The following is a 22,073-nucleotide window of genomic DNA, read 5'->3' as shown; positions in this document are numbered from 1 at the left end:
TGAAAAAATTTGCCAGATGTCAGGGGAAGCTGGGTACCTTTCTGACAGGACCCTAATTTGCAGCATAACCTTGGACAGGTGAGTCTCGTAGTCCTCTGGACCCTGAGCTTCCCTGTCCAGCAACTGGAGACAGCAATGCTTACCCATAATGGTGATGTGACAATCAAATGAAATAACACTGAGAAATCTTAAATGCTATACAAACGTAAGGTACGGCATTGTAACTCTTTAGTTAAGTTCTTGCCACTCACTTCTGTGCAAGAGAAGCTGATGTAAGAAAGTATTTCCTAGGCCGGGTGCAGTGGCTCACAGCTGTAATCCCAGCACTTTGGGAAGCTGAGGCAGGTGGATTACCTGAGGTCAGGTCACCTGAGGTGAGGAGTTCGAGATCAGCCTTGCCAACATGGTGAAATCCTGTCTCTACTAAAAATACAAAAATTAGCTGGGCATGGTGATGCATGCCTGTAGTCCCAGTTATTGGGGAGGCTGAGGTAGGAGAATAGCTTGAACCTGGGAGGCGGAGGTTCCGGTGAGCCAAGATTGGGCCACTGCGTTCCAGCCTGGGGGACAAAGCAAGACTCTATCTCAAAAAAAAAAAAAAAAAAAAAGGAAGAAAGTATTTCCTGGCAGATAGACGAGCGTAGTGGTTATGAGCCTGGGTTGAGTCATCAGGCCTAGGTGCAAATTTTGCCTCTGTCATTTGTTAACTGACTCTGAGTAAGTCATCTAAACTCTCTGTTAATCTGTAAAAATACAGATAATAATGCCTTCCTCCCAGAATTCCAGTTAGGATTGAATGAGATAAGTGTGAAGTATTTCACTTGGTGCTTGGCAAGCACCCTGATGGATCATGGCTGCTGTCTTCATAATTGTTCTCAAAATGCACCAGATTCCTGAACAATAGTATCAGGGAATGTCTGACGAGGATTCTGAAACCAGAAAAGAGGTGCCCTCAGGCCCTCAGCTTTAAGCACTTACATCAATAAGGTCAGATAGGTCATGGATGTAGTACTTGAAGACAGATGCATTGGTCGCTTCCAAAGCCAGTAAGTACTCATTCCGGGCTTTGATGGCCTTCAGCTTATTCTCCGTGTACTTGGCTTGGCGCTGAAAAGGAAACAGAAGTTCACTTTTACTTTTTTTTTTTTTTAAGGGGGGGATTGCTCTCTAAAAGATAAAAGTACAGTGTACTCAAGAACTACAATTGTGCTGCTACTCCCTATGCGCATCTGCCTTAAATTGGGTTCTAATTCTGTTTAATGAGATTCAAGGGCACAATGTAGATCAATTCAGGAAAGGTTAATGAGGCTCCCTACTTAAGATGCGTGCTCCACTTTGATTCTATCTTCAAATATCATTCCTCATTCTTGCAATGCCACTCTGAAGAAGGTACCACTACTCTTGCCCCTGAACACCTGATACCTGAAACCAAATCCTGGATCTAGTCACCCCCAACCCCTCCAAAGCAATAGGATATTGAGCTCTATTTGGAAAATGGATTGGGAAAGGTGACTACTGTTTCTTGCTGCTAGAGGCTAAAAACTTGGAGCCCACGTGCCCAGTTCTCCCAATACCTAGTATTCCCTCCAGGGCACAGAGCAAGGCCTCATTTTTAGTCACTAGGCACTAAAAGAACCCAGAGCTTCCTTGTCTGCTCTTCCCAGAGCCTATTTGGAAATTCCTACCATCCATCCTTACCGAATGTTGCTTCCCAGCATCTATAGCTGTGGGAGCATACGTACCTTCTCCTTCATCTTCTCAATCTTCTTCACTGAGCTCCTCCGGACATGTTTCTCCTCAATACGAACGTTGGCCGTGGAGTCAGGGGAGCGTGGGGTCTGCCGGTCCTCCTGCTTTACCGATTTACCAATTTGCTTCTCCTCCTGCTTCTCCGCCTCCTTTAGTTTGCTCTGAGCACTGATGCTGTCGGCATTGTACATGTGATATGTCTTCATGACCTGCAAGACATCACCCACCCCCACCCCCGAGGTCAAGCCAAGGGGGTCAATACTCTGCTTTACAGACTCAGCGACTCAGCTCGAGCTCTCCCCCATGAAGTAATATCCTCACACCCCTAAGGGAAAAATTCAGAAGTGTTTGGTTCAGCAAACACAGATTAAAGACCACTCCAAAGCACAGGAAAGCAGTATGCGAAATGAGCCAACATTTCCTCTCATTGAAATAACTTCATGTCTATCCATCATGTATTATTTACTTCGATTCATTATCATTTGTAATCATTTCTCTTTAATATTGGCCAGGTGATTTCTATCACTTAGTCACCTCGTAATACCGAGTAGATGGCAAACACCACCACCCCTCTCAGGCCCCAAGGGCAAAGCCTTCCTGGGCTGGTCAGGAACCCTGAAGAGGGCAGTGCAGCCTATGGAGTACTGCCTATGCTTTCTGTTACCTTTCAGATATAAAATAGGGAAGAGGAAAAGCTTCCAAAAGCTCTTTCTACTGGCCTGGCATTCTGGGGATCTGTCTGTTCTGCTTTATCCAGATCAAACACCCTCTCACAGCAACTAGAGCAGCAGCAGCAATTACAATGCCAGTTATCATTTACTGAACACTTAGTATATTCCTGGCTTTATGCCAAGTACCACACACACATTTTCTCATCTCATCCTTAGGGCAATTCCACAATCTAGACAACAACCCTATGAAGACTGTAAGCCTTCATAGCAATTCAGGTAAGAGTCTGGGAAGGAATAAAATCCATATGAAGTATAACTGGAATTGCCACAGGAAGGAAGTAGTATAAAAGGTGAAGGATGATTTTCCATCAAGGCAACCATTTAGGAGTTCAATCCTTTCTCTTAACAGGGAAGCCAGGAAGCCTAGAACTCAAGCTTGTTTCCAATCCTACTAAACATACTACTTTCAGCCACCCGGTGCCTGCTGTACTCTGTGGGGAGCTTTCTGTTTCCATACAGGGAGTTCAACAGTGTTGAAAGTGTGATGCCCTAAGATTTCTTTGAGAGGGAGAATTAGAGTAGAAGTTGGTGGATGTGTGTATATATGTGTGTGTGTGTGTGTGTGTGCGCGCGCGTGCGCGCGCATGTGTGTGTGTAACAGAGGAGTGCCAAGGTACAATATTATTATTAATATCTACCACTTAATAAACATTGTGTGCCATGGGCTTTAGGTACATTACCTCATTTAATCCTTACAATAACTCTGTGAAAGAAAATGTTATTATTTCTATTTCTAAAGATAAGGATTTAAGGCTCAAAGAGATTAACTGTCACACCCAAGGTCATACAAAGAGAAAATGTCAGAATCAGGATTCAAACTCAGGTCTGTCAGACTCCAAAGACCACATTCTTAGCCACTAAGCAACACTGACTCTCCTCTGCATAGGACTGGACCTGAACCGGTTGGGAGGAAAGGTTAAGTATGGTCAAGATATTCTTGAAAAGAGAAATTAGTTCCATTTATGAACTTGAGTTAGAACAGTGTCTCAACTTGGGGCTATTTTGGCCTCCAGGGGAAATGTGGCAGTGTCTGGAAATATTTTTGATTGTCACAACTTGGGGATTACTACTGGCATCTACTAGGTAGAGGTCAGGGATGCTGCTGAACATCCACAGGACAGCCCCCACAACAACTAATTATCTGGCCCAAATGTCAATGGTGCTGAGGTTGAGAAAACCTAGCTTAGAAAGACTTTGTGAGTAGACTAATCTAGCCCCTACGATCAGCTGGAGGCAAACAAAGGAATAAAGAATATTGGGATACTGACAAAGTCAAAGTACATTAGAGTCTAAATTATGTCTCATTTTGAATGCAGAATGTTTTAAATTAGCTTCACCTTTTTCTGAACCTAACACTACTTCCCATAAATTTTACCAGGATAACACTCTTCATATTTTCTATACAGAAGAAATAATATTTAACAACCAATGGCATTTAAAAGCCTTTCTAAGTAATTCAAACAGACCCCCAGCTTTCCAGGTTAACTAAGAAGTGGAAAAGAGGCATCTGTTATCCCAGATGAAGAAGTGTAGATAGGAGGCTCCTTTTTTTTTTTCCTTTTTCCACCTGAATCTGACCATGGGATTCAAAAGCTTAGTGAGCAGTTACAAAAGTGAGTGCTTTTTTTCTTTTTTAAAGTGATTTCCTATTTCATGAAGGTGCACGATAAAGAGAAAACGCTATGAATAAACATGAGATAAAAAAGAGGTCAAAGAATAGCGCTACCAAGTCAACAAATGAAGTAATAAAAATCAACAATTTACAATGTTCCTTTACCCTAAAAAACTTAAAGAACTTTCGTGTTAAAAGAGAGTAAAACACTACTTTGCCTAAGAAACTATACATTCTTCAGGGTAAGCTCTACTTCTTTTGTGTTTTCTTCTCACAGTGGAGAAATATGTCATATACACAATGGTGGTTTTACAAAGTGGTTGCCCAAATGACTGCATGACACAGTCTCTCTTCTGGGTAAATACTGGAGAAGCTTTATTAGTGCCTTTCAGCTCAAGAGAAAACTGAGGTTCCCAGAAGCTGAAGCCAAAACAACTGAAAAAATAGGAAAGTCAAGACAGGACTTAGAAATTTATATAGATATAGATATACATATACATATTAAATATATGTTTATAAATATATATATTTATAGTCAACATAGGACTTAGAGAAAGTCAAGATAGGACTTATATATAGCTATATACATAAACATATGTAAATATATGTATATCTATATATCTATGTCTTAGACATACAGCTACACATATATGTATATATAGATATGTATACATATAGATATACATACTTCTATCTATATATAGTGAGGCAAATACAAACTATAGCAAAAAATTGAAAAGTCTACATTCTCAGTTCTGTGAGGAACATTCTACTTTACTTTGAAAAACTAAACACTGAAGTCATGTATTTAGCTCTGCTCCCTCTGACAGCCACACTAAAATAATAGGGAAAAAAGGGTTCTAAAATTATTATCATTTAGGTATAAATTGAGAAAAACAAAAAGAATGGAAGCAGAAGCTGAAAAACAGGCAGGCAAGCAGTAACTGATCTACTTGAGTCCTAAACCAAAACTAGAGTAAACCAGGAAGCAGCCAGATTGATATCACAGAAGCCTGAAGAGAAATAAGTAGCAGTGGGATGAAGGTAGAGCTAAACACAAAATAAGCTATTGAAAATCTGAGAACAGTGAGATCCCAAGATCCCCTCTCCCACTGTAGCGGAATACTAGATGAGAGGTTTATTCTGTTAGAGAGGGTCCATGGACTAGGGGATACAAGGTTCAGCGGTGATAGGGGGATACTGAACTTCAACAGGAGGATTAGCTGAAGTCTATGTTAAATTTTGAGATGGTCCAGGCCTCTTCACAACTCAGCCCCCAGACATGAGTAGGAGATCAAAAGTGTGATCTCTTGGCAATCTGACCATCCAAGATAAGAGACCTAGAAATACTAAAGTTGGGGCTTCCACGAGAACACAGCCCAGTTAGAACACCCTACTGTGAAGGCCACAGCTGACATAGAATCTTTTAGTACCTCACTTTAAAGTGTGAACAGGCAGCTAAGGATAACCAGGCATTTAAAGGAAATGTCTAATATGAAAGACCAAGACCAAAACTAGCAATTTAGAAGAAATATTATACAACAAGAAGAAAAGTTTGAAAACAATATATCCATAATAGCCCTGGAGAAATAAATGAGAAATAAAATGATACTGCATCATGAAACAAAAGTTGGATGCAACAAAAAAGGGAACATGTAGAGAACAAGAAAAGAGTTCTTGGCAATTAAGATTCAACTCAAGTATCTCTTCAAGGAGACTGACTTCATCCCTGTCCTCTGTGAAGACATGTAAATGAGTTCTTGTCACTTCATTTTCCACCTGATGCTTTACTTTTCTGTCTCTCCCAATTAAAACTAAACGCCTTGAGGTTAGAAACATCTTATTTGTTCTTGTCTCCCTGGTGCCTACTGCCAGGGTCAAATAGGCAAGCAGAGTTGAGGGACTATTAAGTGCCATGTTTCAAGGGAACAGGTGCTAAATACCAGTCTGAGGTAGCTCTGCCAGCACACAGCTGCTGCTCCAAGCCAAGGGGATATATATTTAGGGGGAGTATAGAAGCATAAGGCCTCTGGGATAATAACAGCCCCAGAGTGTCCTAAAGCCTCTTCTTTCTCAATTCTAGAGCCTCCTTGACTCTTCATACTGAGCCAATCCACACTGGCTTCAGTGCCTCCATGTATGCTCCTTCCTGTGGGGGTTTGCTGGGTTTTTCCAGACACGACCTCTGAGTACAACTGAGGCAAAGAATCCCAGAGTTCTTTGGGAAGCAGTGTGTTCTGACTTCAAAGGCATTCCCGGTGCATCCATCAGAAAATGAAAACCATTTATGCCATGGTTTATATACTAGCCAGCTCATTATCAGGGGAAAAACACGTGGAGAAGAATGCTTGCTAGGATTGCTCTCTGAATAGCAGCTGTGGGAAGCAGGCCCCGGCACAGAATGCCAAGTCAGGGAAATCAAAGGCCCTTCAAGCAGAAAACAGGAAGGTGCAGAGGGGCAGCTGGCCACTTACAGTGGTATTCTGGGCCCCCTGCCCAAAGGCATCTTTCTTTGGGAACACCTGGGTCCTGCTCCTTGGATCATCAAGGTACAAAGTTACTAAAATTACCAACCCTTGGATAACTAGTCCCCTAAAAAAGGGTATTAACGGGTATTAGGGGCAGATGTGAAGAGCACTGAAAAAACTGGATGGGTTTCTTATATGCTTGGTTTCCTTTTTCCAAGGATCCCAAATAAGTTCCATTACCTACAATGTCATTGAAACAAGAGGCCCTTCCCTGCCTTCCTGACAAGAAAATAATGGGAAAGCTCCTTACAAGAAACTCTCCCTTGTTCTCTTCTTGACTCCTCAAGAGTGTGCACACAGCAAGCAGCTTCCCAAAGCTAGCATGTAATGGTCCCAGCTTCCCACCTGATAAAACCACTCTCCATGCAAGGTGACCAATTAACCTTTTTTAACCTAGAACTTTTCCAGTTTCAGTACTGACAATTTTATGTCCCAGGAAACTCTTCAGTACTAGGCAAAGAGGGACAGTTAGTCACCATAATCCCATGGTGCCTTATTCAGACCAGTCCTAAACTTAAATCTTAATCTCCAGAAGAAAAAATTCTATTCTCTGAACTTTCTTTTTTTTTTTTTTTTTTTTTGAGACAGAGTCTCACTCTGTCCCCCAGGCTGGAGGGCAGTGGTGCAATCTTGGCTCACTGCAAGCTCCGCCTCCCAGGTTCACGCCATTCTCTTGCCTCAGCCTCCCCAGTAGCTGGGACTACAGGCGTCCGCCACCACGCCCGGCTAATTTTTTTTGTATTTTTAGTAGAGATGGGGTTTCACCATGTTAGCCAGGATGGTCTCGATCTCCTGACCTCGTGATCCACCTGCCTCAGCCTCCTAAAGTGCTGGGATTACAGGCACGAGCCTGGCTCACTGAACTTTCTAATGGCCTACAGAATCTGGAAACCTATTTGATCCTTAGCTATAGTCTAATATTTCAGGAAGTATAACTCACCCAACTACTCCACCCCCTAGGACATAGAAATACCAGTGCATGGAGAGTATGCAGACACCAAGGTCACAGAGGTTTGGGGTATCCCTCAAGTTCATACAGCTAGTAGTCAAGACAGGGTAGAATCTAGCTTGCTTAATTCAGGAGACTCTAGTCACTAGACCAGCATTTCTCAATCTTGGTATATTGACATTGTGGGTCAGATAATTCTTTTTTGTGGGGGCTGCCCTGTACACTGTAGGATTTCAGCTGCATCCCTGGCCTCTAGATCATTAGATGCCAATAGCACCTTCTACTCCTCCAGTTGTAACAACCAAAAATGTCTGCAGACATTGCCAAATGTCCCCTTGGGGTAAAACTCCCTCTGCTTAAAACTCCATTTGGACCAGAATGTTTTGACTTCTCTGAAGCTTTCTAGTGCCTCTACTCTTTTTTCCCTCTTTCCATTGCCTACTAGAGGAAAACATCACATTTTAATTTTGGCCTTTGACAGATTATGAAGGTATATTCCAGCTCACCTTATGACAGGGGATACCACACTCAGACAATTCTCAGTTTGAACATCAATGGGAAGATGTTATGCTCTACGTTGACTGTGGCCTCACAATGGCCAGTAAAGTAGTTGGCCAATATTGGGCTGTCTTAAGTCTGCAGTCAGAGGTAGCAGCTCAGCCCTCTGCAGACCAGAGAAATAAGTTTCAAGGTTTTCTTCATCACTCGAACACAGCTTACGCCCTTTCACTTATTTTTTTCTTAAAGCACAACATATGAAGAGAGATAGGACCCTGGGTAAAAGCTAATAGATCCTTAGACATTAGTCTTCTTCTGCTGCCTTGAGTCCCACTAAAGAAGTGGCAAGGTTTGTTGGTTATCCAAACTACTCCTTCCCAGAAACAGCTGCAAATAGTAGAGGGTCAAAATGCTTACAGGAAAATAAAAGAATTTATATAGTGACTACATGTGTCATTTTCTATCGTAGGGAATTCTCTGCCAAGAGAAAGGAGTGATAGCTCTTCTTGGTGCTTAGAAAATGCTCTAAAAGAGCAGAAGTAAAGCATTAAAAAGACAAGGTTCAGGAAACCCATCCAGTCTGAAAATGGTTCACATCGATGTGTTTCTATTTTTAAAAACTCTTAACTTCATTTGAGAGAAATGAAAAGTTGGGAGCTGAACCAAAGGTACCATCTATCTATGCTTGGCCTCACAGCAGAAGAGTCACAGAGTAGAAATTCAAAACAAACTGAACATCACTGGAGATAAGTCAGATGACTACTCTACCCTATTTACTTGCTTAACAGTTGCTATGACAAAATGGTCACACCTAGGTTTCTGGATCAGCAACATCTGATCCCAAACGCCTGTCATGCATGTCACCACTGCCTGTTCTGTGAATAAAAAAAAAAAAAAGAAGAAGAAAGGAAAGGAAGAAACGAAAAGAAAAGAAAAATGCAGCAAATAAGCAAGTAAACATTAGAAAGCAGTATCACCTTCAAATAGGATGGAGAAACGCTGGAGAATGACACAGTAGGCTGGCACATCCAAGCTGGAGAAGGGGCCCCTGAAAGGCATTAGCTGTACAACTTAAGTATTCCCTGTATAACAACACGAATTTCCTTGGTGTGTATGTGTGTGAGTGTGTGTTTGTTTTCATTATAATTAGAAAAACATGGCTGGGGAACAACCACCACCACCACCACCACCACCACCTCTCTGCGCATGAATTAACACGCACCAGCCACAGGCATCATGTGCCTGAAGCGCCAGTCATCTCAGAACAGATTGTGTTCTCTTCTCTAAGCCCGCAGCCTGCCTCGTCACTGAGGTTTGGCTTTATAAAACTCCAGGAAGCCAGTGCAAAGCTCTCTCTGCCCAAACTGGTCCCTCTTGTTGGGGGAATTTAGGACTCTGTGCTGCCCTCTAGAGCATTTGTTCTAGTCTGAAATCTGTAGATCAATCCAAGATCTGATGTAAAACCTAGAACAATAAAGCCTTTCCAACAGGCACATATTAATAGGGCAATGCAGGCTACGTTCCTTGCCGTTAGGTTCTGTTTGCTGCTAATGGGGTCCATTGTGCCAATGACCTAGACTCTGGCTGGTCTCTAGCAATTATGCCCCAAATAAAGCCAGGGTGAGCTTGCACAGCTGAGGAGAAAACTTATTTTGAGGAAGTATTTTTTGACTCATTCTGTTTTGAAAAGACGAGTGTGAAAAAAGAGATGGGTGGGGTCACCCCCAGTGGGGACCATGCACTTGTCCTCAACCTCAGTTCAGTTCTGTTGCTGACGTACTATGGCTGCAAGCTGCCAAATGCTGCTTCCCTCTGCTTATTAAAGAGACAAGCAACCCATCTGATTTACCGAGTAGAGCTCGTTCAAGACCTTCATCAAATCATCTTGGAGCTGCTGGCCGACTTCTTTACTCTGCAAGGAAAGAGGAATGAAGGTTAATTGGGAAACAGAAGAGAGAGGAGGGAGCAATGAAGGCAAAAGCCGCACTGGCTCTACAAATAACCCAGACTCAATTAAGGCCCATTATTTAACCCAGCAAATCAGATAACCACTCCAATCAGACCCAATTATGGTCAGATTACTCAAAGAGTTTTAATAAAATGAAATGTGCCCTTTCTATAGCCCAGCAAAGGCAATTGCATGGAGGGAAAAAGGGTGGTAGCCTTTGATTTTTCTATTGGTCCCCAAAGAGCAGGACTGAAAGCCACATCCTACCTAGCAACTGTTGTTAGGTGGAACACGGTTTCTCAGATACTTGCAGTCAAGCATTCCAGAAGATTTCAAAGGAAAATAAGATGTGCAACGGGATGAAATAGGAAAAAGTATATAAACATCCAGGGACTTCAAAGTCCCTAACTAAATAGAAAACTCCAAACAGGATGGAACTATATTTCTTACTTGCTTTATTTCTACCCGAAACTCACAAGGCAGCGATATCTCAATACTGACTGCCTGCGAGATTAGCTGTTACTAGATGCTGAAAATCTATGTTAAGGGGTCTCCAACTAGTTAATCTTGAGCAGTGATGGCTCCTGGGTTCTTTGCTGTTGACACCCAGGGCTGACATCTAACTACATAGAGCCGTAGAAATAAAGAATAGGGCTGGGCACGGTGGCTCACACCTGTAATCCCAGCACTTTGAGAGGCGGAGGTGGGTGGATCACCTGAGGTCGGGAATTTGAGACTGGCCTGGCCAACATAGTGAAACCCCGTCTCTACTAAAAATACAAAAATTAGCCAGGCGTGATGGCACATGCCTGTAATCCCAGCTACTCAGGAGGCTGAGGCAGGGGAATCACTTGAACTCAGGAGGCGGAGGTTGCAAGGAGCTAAGATTGCGCCATTGCACTCCAGCCTGGGCGACAAGAGTGGGACGGTCTCAAAAAAAAAAAAAAAAAAGAAAAGAAAAGAAAGAATGAGGAAGCAGGAAGGAAACTGTCACACCTCCTATACTAAGTGTTATATGCCAAACCTAAGAGGGCTAACACTGATTGGCAGCATGGGTCATTGAGAGGGAAACCCCTTGTTTTATCTTTTGCCAGCTCCTTCTAGATCTTCCCTACTAGAAATTTGGATATCAAAATGCCATCCTAACAGAAGTTATAATATTGTCTCCCATCCCTCCCACCATGGCTGCTAGCTCCCAGACAAAAAAAGGAAGGTCTTTCATGTCAGATACCCAATCATTTAAAATCTTGCTTTTTTTCAAGATACATATATCTCTACTTAAAAAATACTTTTTTTCTGATTACAAAAGTAATGTATGTTTATTATAATAAGGAAACTAGGAAACCTCAAAAAAGAAAACAAAAGTAACTCTTAAATGCCTACCACTAAGAAATCATCACTCTAAGGGTTGTTATGTACTTTTCTAACCTTCTCTATTTTTACAAAATTGGGATTGCATTATAAATCCTGTTTTGTAACTTATTCGCTTAAACATATGTTGTAAACATTTCCACATGTATTATTCTTCTATAGCATTATAATACATTATATTGATGCAGCTCCCATTCTTGGACATGTACTTTGCTTCTAAATTTTTGTGATAAAAAATGCCATATCACATTACTTTGTATATGATCTAATGCACACACCTTTCATTATTTTCTCCTAGAAATAACATTGCTGGGTCAAAGACTACCATTTATACCACTAAAATGCCTTTGAGAAAAACGGTACCAATTTAAAATAACACCAATAGCATATATGAATGTTTATTTCACATTTTATTGTCTTGACAATTTGATGTGGTATCCTCCTGTAATTTGCAGTCCTTTGATTCTAGTGAGCCTGAGCATTTTAAAAAATGTTTATCAGCCATTTTCATTTTTCTTTTATAATCTGTCATTTTCCTATTAAGGTGTTCTCTGCCCATTTTTTCTATTAAGGTATTCATTATGGAATATAACCTATGTGTGGCCTCTGTCATGAGTAGGCATGAATTTTTACATCTGATAGTGGGGAAAGGGGTGGAAGGAGCCCTAAATTTGCAATCATAAGATTCTCTTTCTATTCCTGGCTCCTGCATTACCAAAGAGATAACTCTGGACAACCTGGTTAACCTCTTTGGCCCTCTGTTTTCCCTTCTATAAAATGAAAAGCTTCAGCTAAAACATTTCTAAGGTCTTTTCCAACCTCTGCCATTCTATGATTCTACATGATCTTCTGCCTGGCTTCTAGAGTCCATATTATCTTCAAACATCACTCCCTTTAGTGTACCGCTGGTTGGCTTAGAAGATAATGAGCAAGTTCTCCTAGGCGACCCAGATGCTCTACAAAATGGACGGGTTCAGGGGCATCTTGCCAGTCTTAAATTTACCATTCCCAGGGTCTCTCATCCAATGACCTCAACTGCTGGAAGAAGTCACAAGAGGGAATGCCTTTCATCTGTGATCTCACATACCAGCCTCTCCTTTCCATTGAGAGAAAAGCTGAGCTCCACTGAAGCAAGAGGCCCAAGGAGGTGAAGTGAGGCAACATGACTCACTCCGAGCCCCAGAGTCAGCAACAGGGTCAGGAAGTGACCATGAGTATCACTTCCCACTGCCCTGCCCTCCTGCCTCCGGGCCAGCTCCCCCTGCTAGCCTCCTATCGTTTCTTAACTCCTCCTTCTGTTTGAATGGCAGAGGTTAAAGGAGAAAGCTCCTATTCCTCTACCCTGTTGCTTACCCATGACTTAAATAACCTAGCCCCAGAATGGGGGATGGGGGAAGAAGAGGAGGGAAAAGAGTAACCAAAAAAACAGCAATTAAGCCCAGGCAGATGTTTCCTTTCATGTACTGATTAGTTGGGAGGACCACTCAGCGATTATCCCTGTTTATTTGAACAGGCTGCTGAAGTGATCTGACTTACCACTCCCTCTGGCTGAGGGTTGGGCTGGGAATACATGTGTGGCGAGCCCACTTAAAATGTACAATACAGCCTCTAGCAATCAGGAGAAATTCTGACACTAGGCCAGAGGCAGGAAATTGCCAGTGTCTCTCCTTTCACAGATGATAAAAGGCTATTCGTTCTCTGTTTCAGAAACCTTAACTGTGTGCCTTTGGGGGAAAGCGTGGTCCCAGGAAGGGCTTCCGTGCTGGCCACTGCAGCGGGGTTGACAGAGCTGGTTAGCCACAAGGGGGCCCCACCCAAAGACAAGGGGGACATTTATTCCCGGGAACAACAAAACCTGATGAGGCCGAGTACATGACAATGAAGACTGTAGAGCTTTTCTGTTCTCTATAAAAAGGCAAGGGGTTTCTAGACAGGGAAGAAAAAGAGAATTTACAGAGCAGTCTTTGTGTACTAACATACAGCCTGCATCTCTTTTCTTTAAAATTTCTTGGAAGAGAATGAGTCATCTAAACATTGCAGGAAACCAAATAGAAGTTGGGGGAAAAAATTACTTTGGACAAAGTTTTTCTCTTAAATGTTTGCATAGTAATCTTTGCCTGGAAAAAAAAAAAAGATGCCTAAATTTAGAATAGAGATGTGGCACAGTTAACAATGCTGGTTCTATGGGATGGGAAGTGTGATGGTGTGCCCAGGCTGGGATCTCTTATTTTGAAACTCACCACAACCGTTTGGCCAGAGTGTGTTTCACGGGGCGTCCACTCTGACTGCTGCCAAGGAGGGGCTGATCAGAAGACAATGAGATTGCAACAGCTCCTACCAGTTTTATGCTGACAAAATGGGTAGGAAAGCTTCATTTTCCAACAGATAACAGCATTGGAAACAGAACTGAAACGCACAGTGTCATTTCATCTCCCCAAGACAAGACTGTAATGTTCCAAAGCCTCCTTGCTCACAGAAAGGATGTAACAGCAGATATGTACGGAAACATGAGAATCCTAGGCATCTGGGATGCCTGGCCACTGGGCTGGTCACTCTTCCTTGGACCTCTTTAAATCAGCACGTTTCCTGAGCTTGGATGGGTTTGTCTTTCAGCGTTTCCCAAAGAACACCAACTATGAAAGAGATTTCAGACCTGTTCTCAACAGGGAGGTTACTTGTTACCGATTCTCTAGTTATTTAGATCAGCATTCATGTGCTTTCCAAGTTGGGGGTGGGACTGTTGTTTATTGGTTATCTACATCTCAAAGCTGTATTTTTTGACAGGCACAAAATTACCTCCTATTTGTATGAAAGAAGAAGAAAAAGAGGAAGGCATGTCTCTGCCATGTGGCAAGAGCTCATTTCAGCCCCATCCCAAGGCTGAGCCTGTCAGCAGGTAGGAACAGTAGGGCCATTTAGTTCTCTGCCATTTAGCCTGTATCAGCAGTTTTCCAAAAAAGAATCTAGTTTTCAAGGGCATATATCTCCCCCACAACCACTAGTATCCCCTCCCCACCCTAAAGATTGTTCAGAGACCAACTGTTAAAAAAAAATCCAGTTTAAAACTGAATTTATGTTACAGATTTCAGAGGAAAGGAACACGACCCTGTATTAAGCTCTGGCAGCAGACGCACCACCATACATAAGGTGGTGGTTTCAGAAGCATTCACTCACCACTTCAAAGAGGCCACATTTCAGGAGCTGGCGCTTTGCCTGAAATGCTTTTGGTGGGGAGGAGAGCGCTAAAAGGAATGACTGTTTAGTAGCACGGCCAGTGCTAGGTGATGGTGGGCACTGTGTCTGGTCCTCTCCCTCACCTAACTTGGACCACCAAAATAGGTGGTACAGTGTGAGGCTGTATGCCGGTGTGAGGCTGTATGCCGAGGCTCTGGGGGTTCAAGGGGTGATGATCCCGCAGGTCAGAGCTGAGAAATGACTTCTAGATTTCCCCTCCACCACACTACCTGCATATATGCAAGCAGAGCTCTTTCTATTCAGCATTCATTCATTGGTTAGGATACCACGAGTTGGCTCTGAGAAAGATCAAACTCCAGTTAGGAACTTAAACTACGTGAAGCCCAAGGATGTATAAAACACAAATATACTTAATTGCAAAACTTTTATAGAGAGGTAGGCTAGGAGATGCCACAGTAGGGACACCAGAGGTGCTTTTGCCTTCTGAAGACAGGTTAGGCTAGGGTGTTAAAAAAAAAAGCAAAAAACATTTTTTATTGTAATACAGCATAATATGTGTCTATAATAAAAGTACTTATGTGTCTAGAGTTGGTTCCCTCTGGTGGGTTCTTGGTCTCGCTGACTTCAAGAATTAAGCTGTGGACCTTCACAGTGAGTGTTACAGCTCTTAAGAGTGCTGACTGGTGCATTTACAATCCTTTAGCTAGACACGGAGAGCTGATTGGTGCGTTTTTACAGAGTGCTGATTGGTGCATTTACAATCCTCTAGCTAGACAGGAAAGTTCTCCAAGTCCCCACTCGACCCAGGAAGTCCACCTGGCTTCACCTCTCACTTATGTGCTGTCCATTATGATATTTCCTATTCTTTTATCTTCTTTTTTTTTTCTTCTTTTTCTTTCTTTTTAGATACAAGGTCTTCCTCTGTTGCCTAGGCTAGAATGCAGTGGCATGATCATAGCTCACTGCAGCCTTGAACTCTTGGGCTCAAATGTCATGTGATCCTCCTTCCTCAGCCTCCCATGCAGCTGGGACGACAGATGTGTACCACCACACTGGCTAATTTTTTAAATTTTTGTAGAGATGGGGTCTCACTGAGTTTGCTCAGGCTGGTCTCAAACTCCTGGCCTCAAACAATCCTCCTGCCTCATCTTCCCAAGTAGCTGGTAAAGGCATGGTTGGCTAATTTTTTAAAAACTTGTTTTTAGAGATGGGGTCTCGTGATGTTGCCCAGGCTGGTCTCAAACTCCTGGCCTAAAGATCCCCCCACCTCAACTTCTTAGAGTAGCTGGGATTATATTCTCGAGCGACTGTGCCTGGCCTTCTCTATTTTTTTTATGTCGGTAATAACTCACTAAATTTATTTTACAACTCATTAATGAGTCATTATACACAGGTTTAAAAAGACCGGATATATACAAAAGTCTGTACTTGAGGAATTAATAAAGAAAATAGTAGTTTAGGGACTGGAGCCCACTAACTTATTTAGAAAGGAGCTAAAATAACTTGCCTTCTTGAAGTGGCTGATCAGATGTTTCAAAGCAGGTTCAATTATTGAACGCTGGCAAGGGAGAAATGGCTGGATTTTAGGGAGTGAGCAGTAAAGAGTCCATGAGCAAATATTTATAGAACATCTATTAAGTGTCAGGCACTTGTGGTCTGAATGCAAAACAGAAAGTTTAAAAGTTTACAATCTGTTGAGAAAGATGGACATTAATCTAATGTCTGGGCCCATCAGAATGCAATTCTTCCAATCTCAAAGGTATTACCAGAAACAGAATATCTTAAGTTAGTTTTTTAGTTTAAGATCAATTTTTTTTCCTGTCCCAGCCAAGAGGTTTCCACACCATAACCTAACTCCACAGAAAGCTAGATATTGAATCCAGCTTGCCAGAAAAAAAAATCTGATATCAAAAAATCCAGCTATTACATAGTAAATTCTTTGAGTTTGCCTTTCTAAGTTACTAATGGATATTTCAGGTTATAATGATCCAGCTTCAGTATTAGTGACTCCCAAAGCAGTCACATTCCATTTTTATAGAATCCCTTGAGCTTGTAAGCACCATAAAAAATAATCTCACCAGAAGCTCCTTCACTCAGGAGTTAATGGATATAAACCATCCTAGTGACAAAAGTTACATTTTAAAAGAAAATGTCAGAAACTTGACATAGTCTAAGGTCCAATACCTGTTTCAGGATTCCTCTTCTGGAATATGAATAGTTTTTTAATTTGATTCCTGTTTAATTATCTGAAAAACTTAGTCTAAAAAAACCTCAAAGCAACTACAATATGAAACCATCTAAAGCTAATGGAAGAGATAGGTTTTAACTTTTTAAGCATTTTTCTGAATCCTCTGTGGTACCCAGCCCACTGCTTTGTGCACAGTGGCCATAAAATAGTAAGTTGCTGAATCAATGAGGTCAAAATTTAAACACTATGCTTTCACATAATGACAAGAACTAAACAATATAGCTGCATCTCATCATATAAATTATTAAAAGTGGAAACTCCATCAGAGGTTAGCCACAATGAGCTCCCTTTGGTTATGGTTCACCAATGAGCCCTAAAAGTTGAAATAACTTTTCCAGGGTCAGTAGCCTATCAGGGACTATATGCAGTATTAAAAGAGAGCTCAACATGTAGGCTCTGGAGCAGGAATTAAATCCTACTTCTACTCCCCAACTGATGACCTTGGGTAAATTACATTTAAATACTCTGTGCTTCAGCTTCCACATGTGTAAAATAGGATAATAAGAGTAGTGAGATAATCCATATAAAGTGCTTTAAACAGAATCTAGCACCTAGCCTGTTCAATAAATGTTGGCTAACATTAATATTAGAGTCCAGCCCCCTCAACACTCACTTGAGTGTTCTTTCCACAGCACTATGCTGCCTCCTTACGTACTCTCAAACACGTTAAAGATGCTATGTGGAATTGTGAAGGTCCTGGAAACTACTTCCCAGGCAGGACTGTAGCTGAATCCCTCCAATGGGCTCTGTGGGCCCGAAGGGAAGAAGGTTCTCTGTTTTTCCTTACGCCTGCTGTTGCATAATCTTTTTCCTCCCCAGTTTCAGTAAGAACTAAATGACTCTGTAAGAAATAATTCAGCTTTCCTGAGGAAAGAAAACAAAAAAACAAAACTCCCCAAACAAAACAAAGAAAGATGATAAAAAATGCTTAGCAGAAAGGAAGAAATGATGAAGGTAGGGGTGGCAGAATGAAAATAAGGAGGATACAATTACCTTCTATTCCTCCAGATCGATTAAACAGAAAAGATCCTTCTTGGCTGTACAACTAGGAAATGGTTAGACTGTGGGCATAAAGGAAACATCCAAAGGTAGGAGTTCCCCACTACCTACGTCACAGAATACCAAAACCACCCCTCAAATTCTGGTTCAGTGAAATCCAGGACCCCTCTCCTCTAGGACAGAAATGGCTTTCTGAAAGCCATTTCCTTAAGTCTTTTCCAGAAGCTCTGGAATGTGTGAGCAATAACACTTGATAACCCACAAGTAATGCTAGTGGCCCTGGGAGAAAATCCATTCCTTGGCATGACGTGAAATCCATGGACTCAGCTCCTATCCTCTGTGAATGCTCACTAACAAAGCTCACTTTGGTCTTTGACCAAAGTCTCTTGTCAGGGACAGGCATACTCGGGACAAGGGTGGGAGTTCAGGGGAGTTCAGGGTGGGGTCAGGAAGAGGCTAAAGGCCCTCTGCTCTCCCAGTCTGAAACACAGTCCTATAACAATCTGAATGTTCTTCCATGGTTGTTCCAATCTCTTTGAATGACCTATCCTAATACTAAGAAAATAAGATCAAAACGACATCCTTTAAAATAAAACAGACAATCAAATCTAAGCTTTCATTTCTTAAACTACCACTGTGATCTTTGTCTTGGCAAATTTCCATCTTTTACTCTTTTGGATAATGATTTGGGTGGGGGTGTAATGTCTTCAGGCCCTGATCTCTCATGCCAAAGCATTTCTTGAGATCATTCTTAAGATGAGTGATCACCCCATTTCCCAAGCAGGACACTAGAAGCACAGAGTAGAAATGTTATCTAGGTGACTGTGGGTATCCTTGAGTAGACCAGGACATAAGGGACAAAAGACACAAAAGCAAACAGGCAACATGAGAGCACAAATCTCTCAGCAGCTGTAAAATGAACGAAGGAGGAAAAGCAATCAATGGCTTGGAACTGGGAGAGAAGGCGGGGAAAAAAGAGCCAGAATGATAAGGTACTTGAAAACATATGCCCTCCTACAATAAGGAAATCTAGGAGCTGGGGGATGGGAAGAATGCCTGTATGGCTCCCAGATGGCTGGGCCAGGAGGAGGCTGGAAGAACAGGAGTTAATAGAGCTCATCTGAAAGTTGGGAGTGTGAATGCCAAGAGGAGGAGGGCAGCCTGGTAGGAAGTAAAACAGTCAGCAGCACTCGTACAGGAAATGCCTGGGGCACTGGGAGAATCGCTGATTAAATACTTTTAAGAAAGAGGAACCCAGCAGCAAAGCCAATTCATGTGTGTAGTTTTAGAACACTTGGGAGTAGCCTTTAGAATCAAGAGAGGAAGAGGCTCCGGAAGGTTATGAAGACAGCATTTTCTTGACACCTCAGGTGCCAGGGTTGGACCTAAGAGGAGCACAAAGCCAACTTTGGGAGACTGAGTAAAGCCCTTTACTGACAGCAATTAGAATGCATTGCCTAGGGACTGGGATGAAGATCTGAGCCTGGATCAGCTACAGTGGTGGTTTGCAGCCTCTTGTCCTTGTCCACAGTAAACACATGGGTAGCCATTCCCATTAGTCATGGCCTACATACCGTTGAAAAAAGAAAAATCAATATTCTTGGGGGAGGATACCTTCCCTCTTGGCCAGTACCCCACTCCCACTGAAAAATCAATGAATTGTGAGAAAAAGAAGGTACAGACTTTGGAACTGGAGATTTCCAGTCTCCAGCTCTAATTTCTCCCCTAAGCTCTTCGATTTTTCCTCCCCATTTCAGGTTTAACTTTATAAATGTTCCATGTACGCTTGAAAAGAATGTGTATCTACCCGCAGTTGTCAGGCACAGTATCCATTTATATCATTTAGGTCAAGTTTGTTGTTTTTCAACTCTTCTGTATTTTCACTGACTTTTTTGGTCTGGTTGTTTAATCATTCACTGAGACAGGTGTGTTAAATCTCTCATTGGGGTTGATCATTTATCTAGTTCCCATTTTAATTCTGTCCCATTTGATTTACATATTTAAGGCTACGTTATTAAGTATATATTTCCTCCTGGAACCTTAGTCTTTATTAGGAAATGTCTCTCTCTCTTGTTTTTTTGAGACGGAGTCTCGCTCTGTCACCAGGCTGGAGTGCAGTAGTGCCATCTAGGCTCACTGCAACCTCCGCCTCCCGGGTGCAAGTGATTCCCCTGCCTCAGCCTCCCAAGTAGCTGGGACTACAGGTGTGCACCACCACGTCCGGATAATTTTTTGTATTTTAGTAGAGATGGGGTTTCACCATTTTGGCCGGGATGATCTTGAACTCCTGACCTCAAGTGATCTGCCCACCTTGGCCTCCGAAAGTGCTGGGATTACCGGAGTGAGCCACCACGCCCAGCCTGGAAATGTCTCTATTTATAACTAAAAATACTTTTGGCATTAAAATCTACCTGGACCGCCTGGGCACAGTGTCTCAGGCCTGTAATTCCAGCACCTTTTGAGGCCCAGGTGGGCAGATCACTTGAGGCCAGGAGTTTGAGACCAGCCGGGCTGACATGGTGAAACGCAGTTTCTACTAAAAATACAAAAATTAGTTGGGCATGGTGGCGCACACCTGTAATCCCGGCTATCTGGGAGGCTGAGGCAGGAGAATCGCTTGAACCCGGTAGGCAGAGGTTGCAGCGAGCTGAGATTGCACCACTGCCCTCCAGCCTGGGTGACAGAGGAAGACTTGGGAAAAAAAAAGGAAAGAAAGAAAGAGAGAAAGAGAGGAGAGGGAAAGAGGGAGAGGGAGAGAGACGGAGAGAGAGGGAGAGAGAGGGAGAGGGGGGAGAGAGAGGGAGAGGGGGGAGAGAGGGGGAGAGAGACAGAAGGAAAGAAAGAAAAGAAAGAAAGAAAAAGAAGGAAAGAAAAAAGAAAGAAAGAAAGAAAGAGAAAGGAAGGAAGGAAGGAAGGAAGGAAGGAAGGAAGGAAGGAAGGAAGGAAGGAAGGAAGAATCTACCTGGCCTGATTTTATTGTAGCTATCTTTTCCTATCAATTTGCTTTAAATCTTTCTTTATCCTTATATTTAAAGGTATCTGTTCTCTTACAAGCAACATACACTCCAGTTTTACTTTTTAAAAATCTGTCTTTAATTTGCATTAGTCAATTTACACCTTATATTATGGTTTAAACCCACCAACTTGCTAATTGCTTTCTATTTGTCCTGCCTCTTTTATGTTCCTTCTATGTTCCCCTTTCCTCTCCTTTTCTACCTTCTTTTTTTCTTCCATTCAGAAAATTCACTCTTGTTGGCATACAGTTCTATGTGCTTTGGCAAATGCACAGAGTTGTCTAACCATCACCACAATTAAGACACAGAACGGTTCCATCACCCACCAAAAACCTCTTGTATCCTGCACCTTTGTAATCAAACTCTCCTCTACCCTTAACCACTGGAAGCCATTGATCTGTTCTGTATCTCTATAGTTTTGCCCTCACCAGAATTTATCTTTCCTTCAGTTATTTTTTTATTAATTGAATTTGTCCCTCTCTTAGATTGGTAGAGATACTATTCTTTGAGTGGTTACCAAAAATTACATGCATCCTTGAATTGCCAACATCTAATACAAATTACTACTTTTACCACTTTCTGAAAATATCTTTAAACCCATTTCCTTACACCCACCCAGACACAGATTCTATTGTTGATTTCATTGTTGCCATTTATATTAATTTTATACACATTTAAAACCCCACAGGGTCGGCCTGGTGTGGTGGCTGTTGCCTGTAACCCCAGCACTTTGGAAGGCAGGAGGATCACTTGAAGCCAGGAGTTCAAGACCAGCCTGGGCAACAGATAGACCCTCTCTCTACAAAAATAATAATAATAATAATAATAATAATAATAAGCCAGGCATGGTGGCACATACCTCTTGTCCCAGCTGTTATACTTGGGAGGCTGAGGTGGGAGGATTATTTGAGCCCAGGAGTTCAAGGCTGTAGTGAGCTATAATTGTGCCACTGCAGTCCAGGCTGGGCAACAGAGCAAGACTCCATCCCTCCCACCCACACATCTAAAAAAGGAAAACCCCACAGATGATTATTAGTGTTGTTTTTAACAGTGATTATTCATTTCAATCTATATATATTTTTTCTTTTCTTTTCTTTTCTTTTTTTTTTTTGAGATGGAGTCTCACTCTGTCGCCCAGGTTGAAGTGCAGTGGCGCGATCTCAGCTCACTGCAAGCTCCACCTCCCAGGTTCACGCCATTCTCCTGCCTCAGCCTCCCAAGTAGCTGGGAC

The 22,073-nt window shown here is 42.2% G+C and overlaps 1 protein-coding gene across 3 annotated transcripts in view; it reads right to left on the bottom strand.

Moving 5' to 3' along the window:
• SRGAP2 (SLIT-ROBO Rho GTPase activating protein 2) overlaps positions 1-22,073 on the bottom strand; it is a 254,817-nt gene that overhangs the window by 69,466 nt on the left and 163,278 nt on the right. For all 3 annotated transcript variants that reach the window (XM_012001018.1, XM_012001022.1, XM_012001028.1), the window contains exons 4-6: positions 9,917-9,979; positions 1,743-1,958; positions 979-1,107 (exon numbers count right to left, since the gene is read on the bottom strand). In XM_012001018.1, coding sequence (XP_011856408.1) covers positions 979-1,107; positions 1,743-1,958; positions 9,917-9,979 — 408 coding nt within the window. The remainder of the gene's footprint in view (positions 1-978; positions 1,108-1,742; positions 1,959-9,916; positions 9,980-22,073) is intronic.

Source organism: Mandrillus leucophaeus, unplaced genomic scaffold (assembly GCF_000951045.1).
Source record: "Mandrillus leucophaeus isolate KB7577 unplaced genomic scaffold, Mleu.le_1.0 Scaffold1174, whole genome shotgun sequence".
NCBI classification, from domain to species: Eukaryota; Metazoa; Chordata; class Mammalia; order Primates; family Cercopithecidae; genus Mandrillus; species Mandrillus leucophaeus.
The sequence above is the reverse complement of the archived record's forward strand: the minus strand, read 5'-3'. Positions and strand labels throughout refer to the sequence as shown.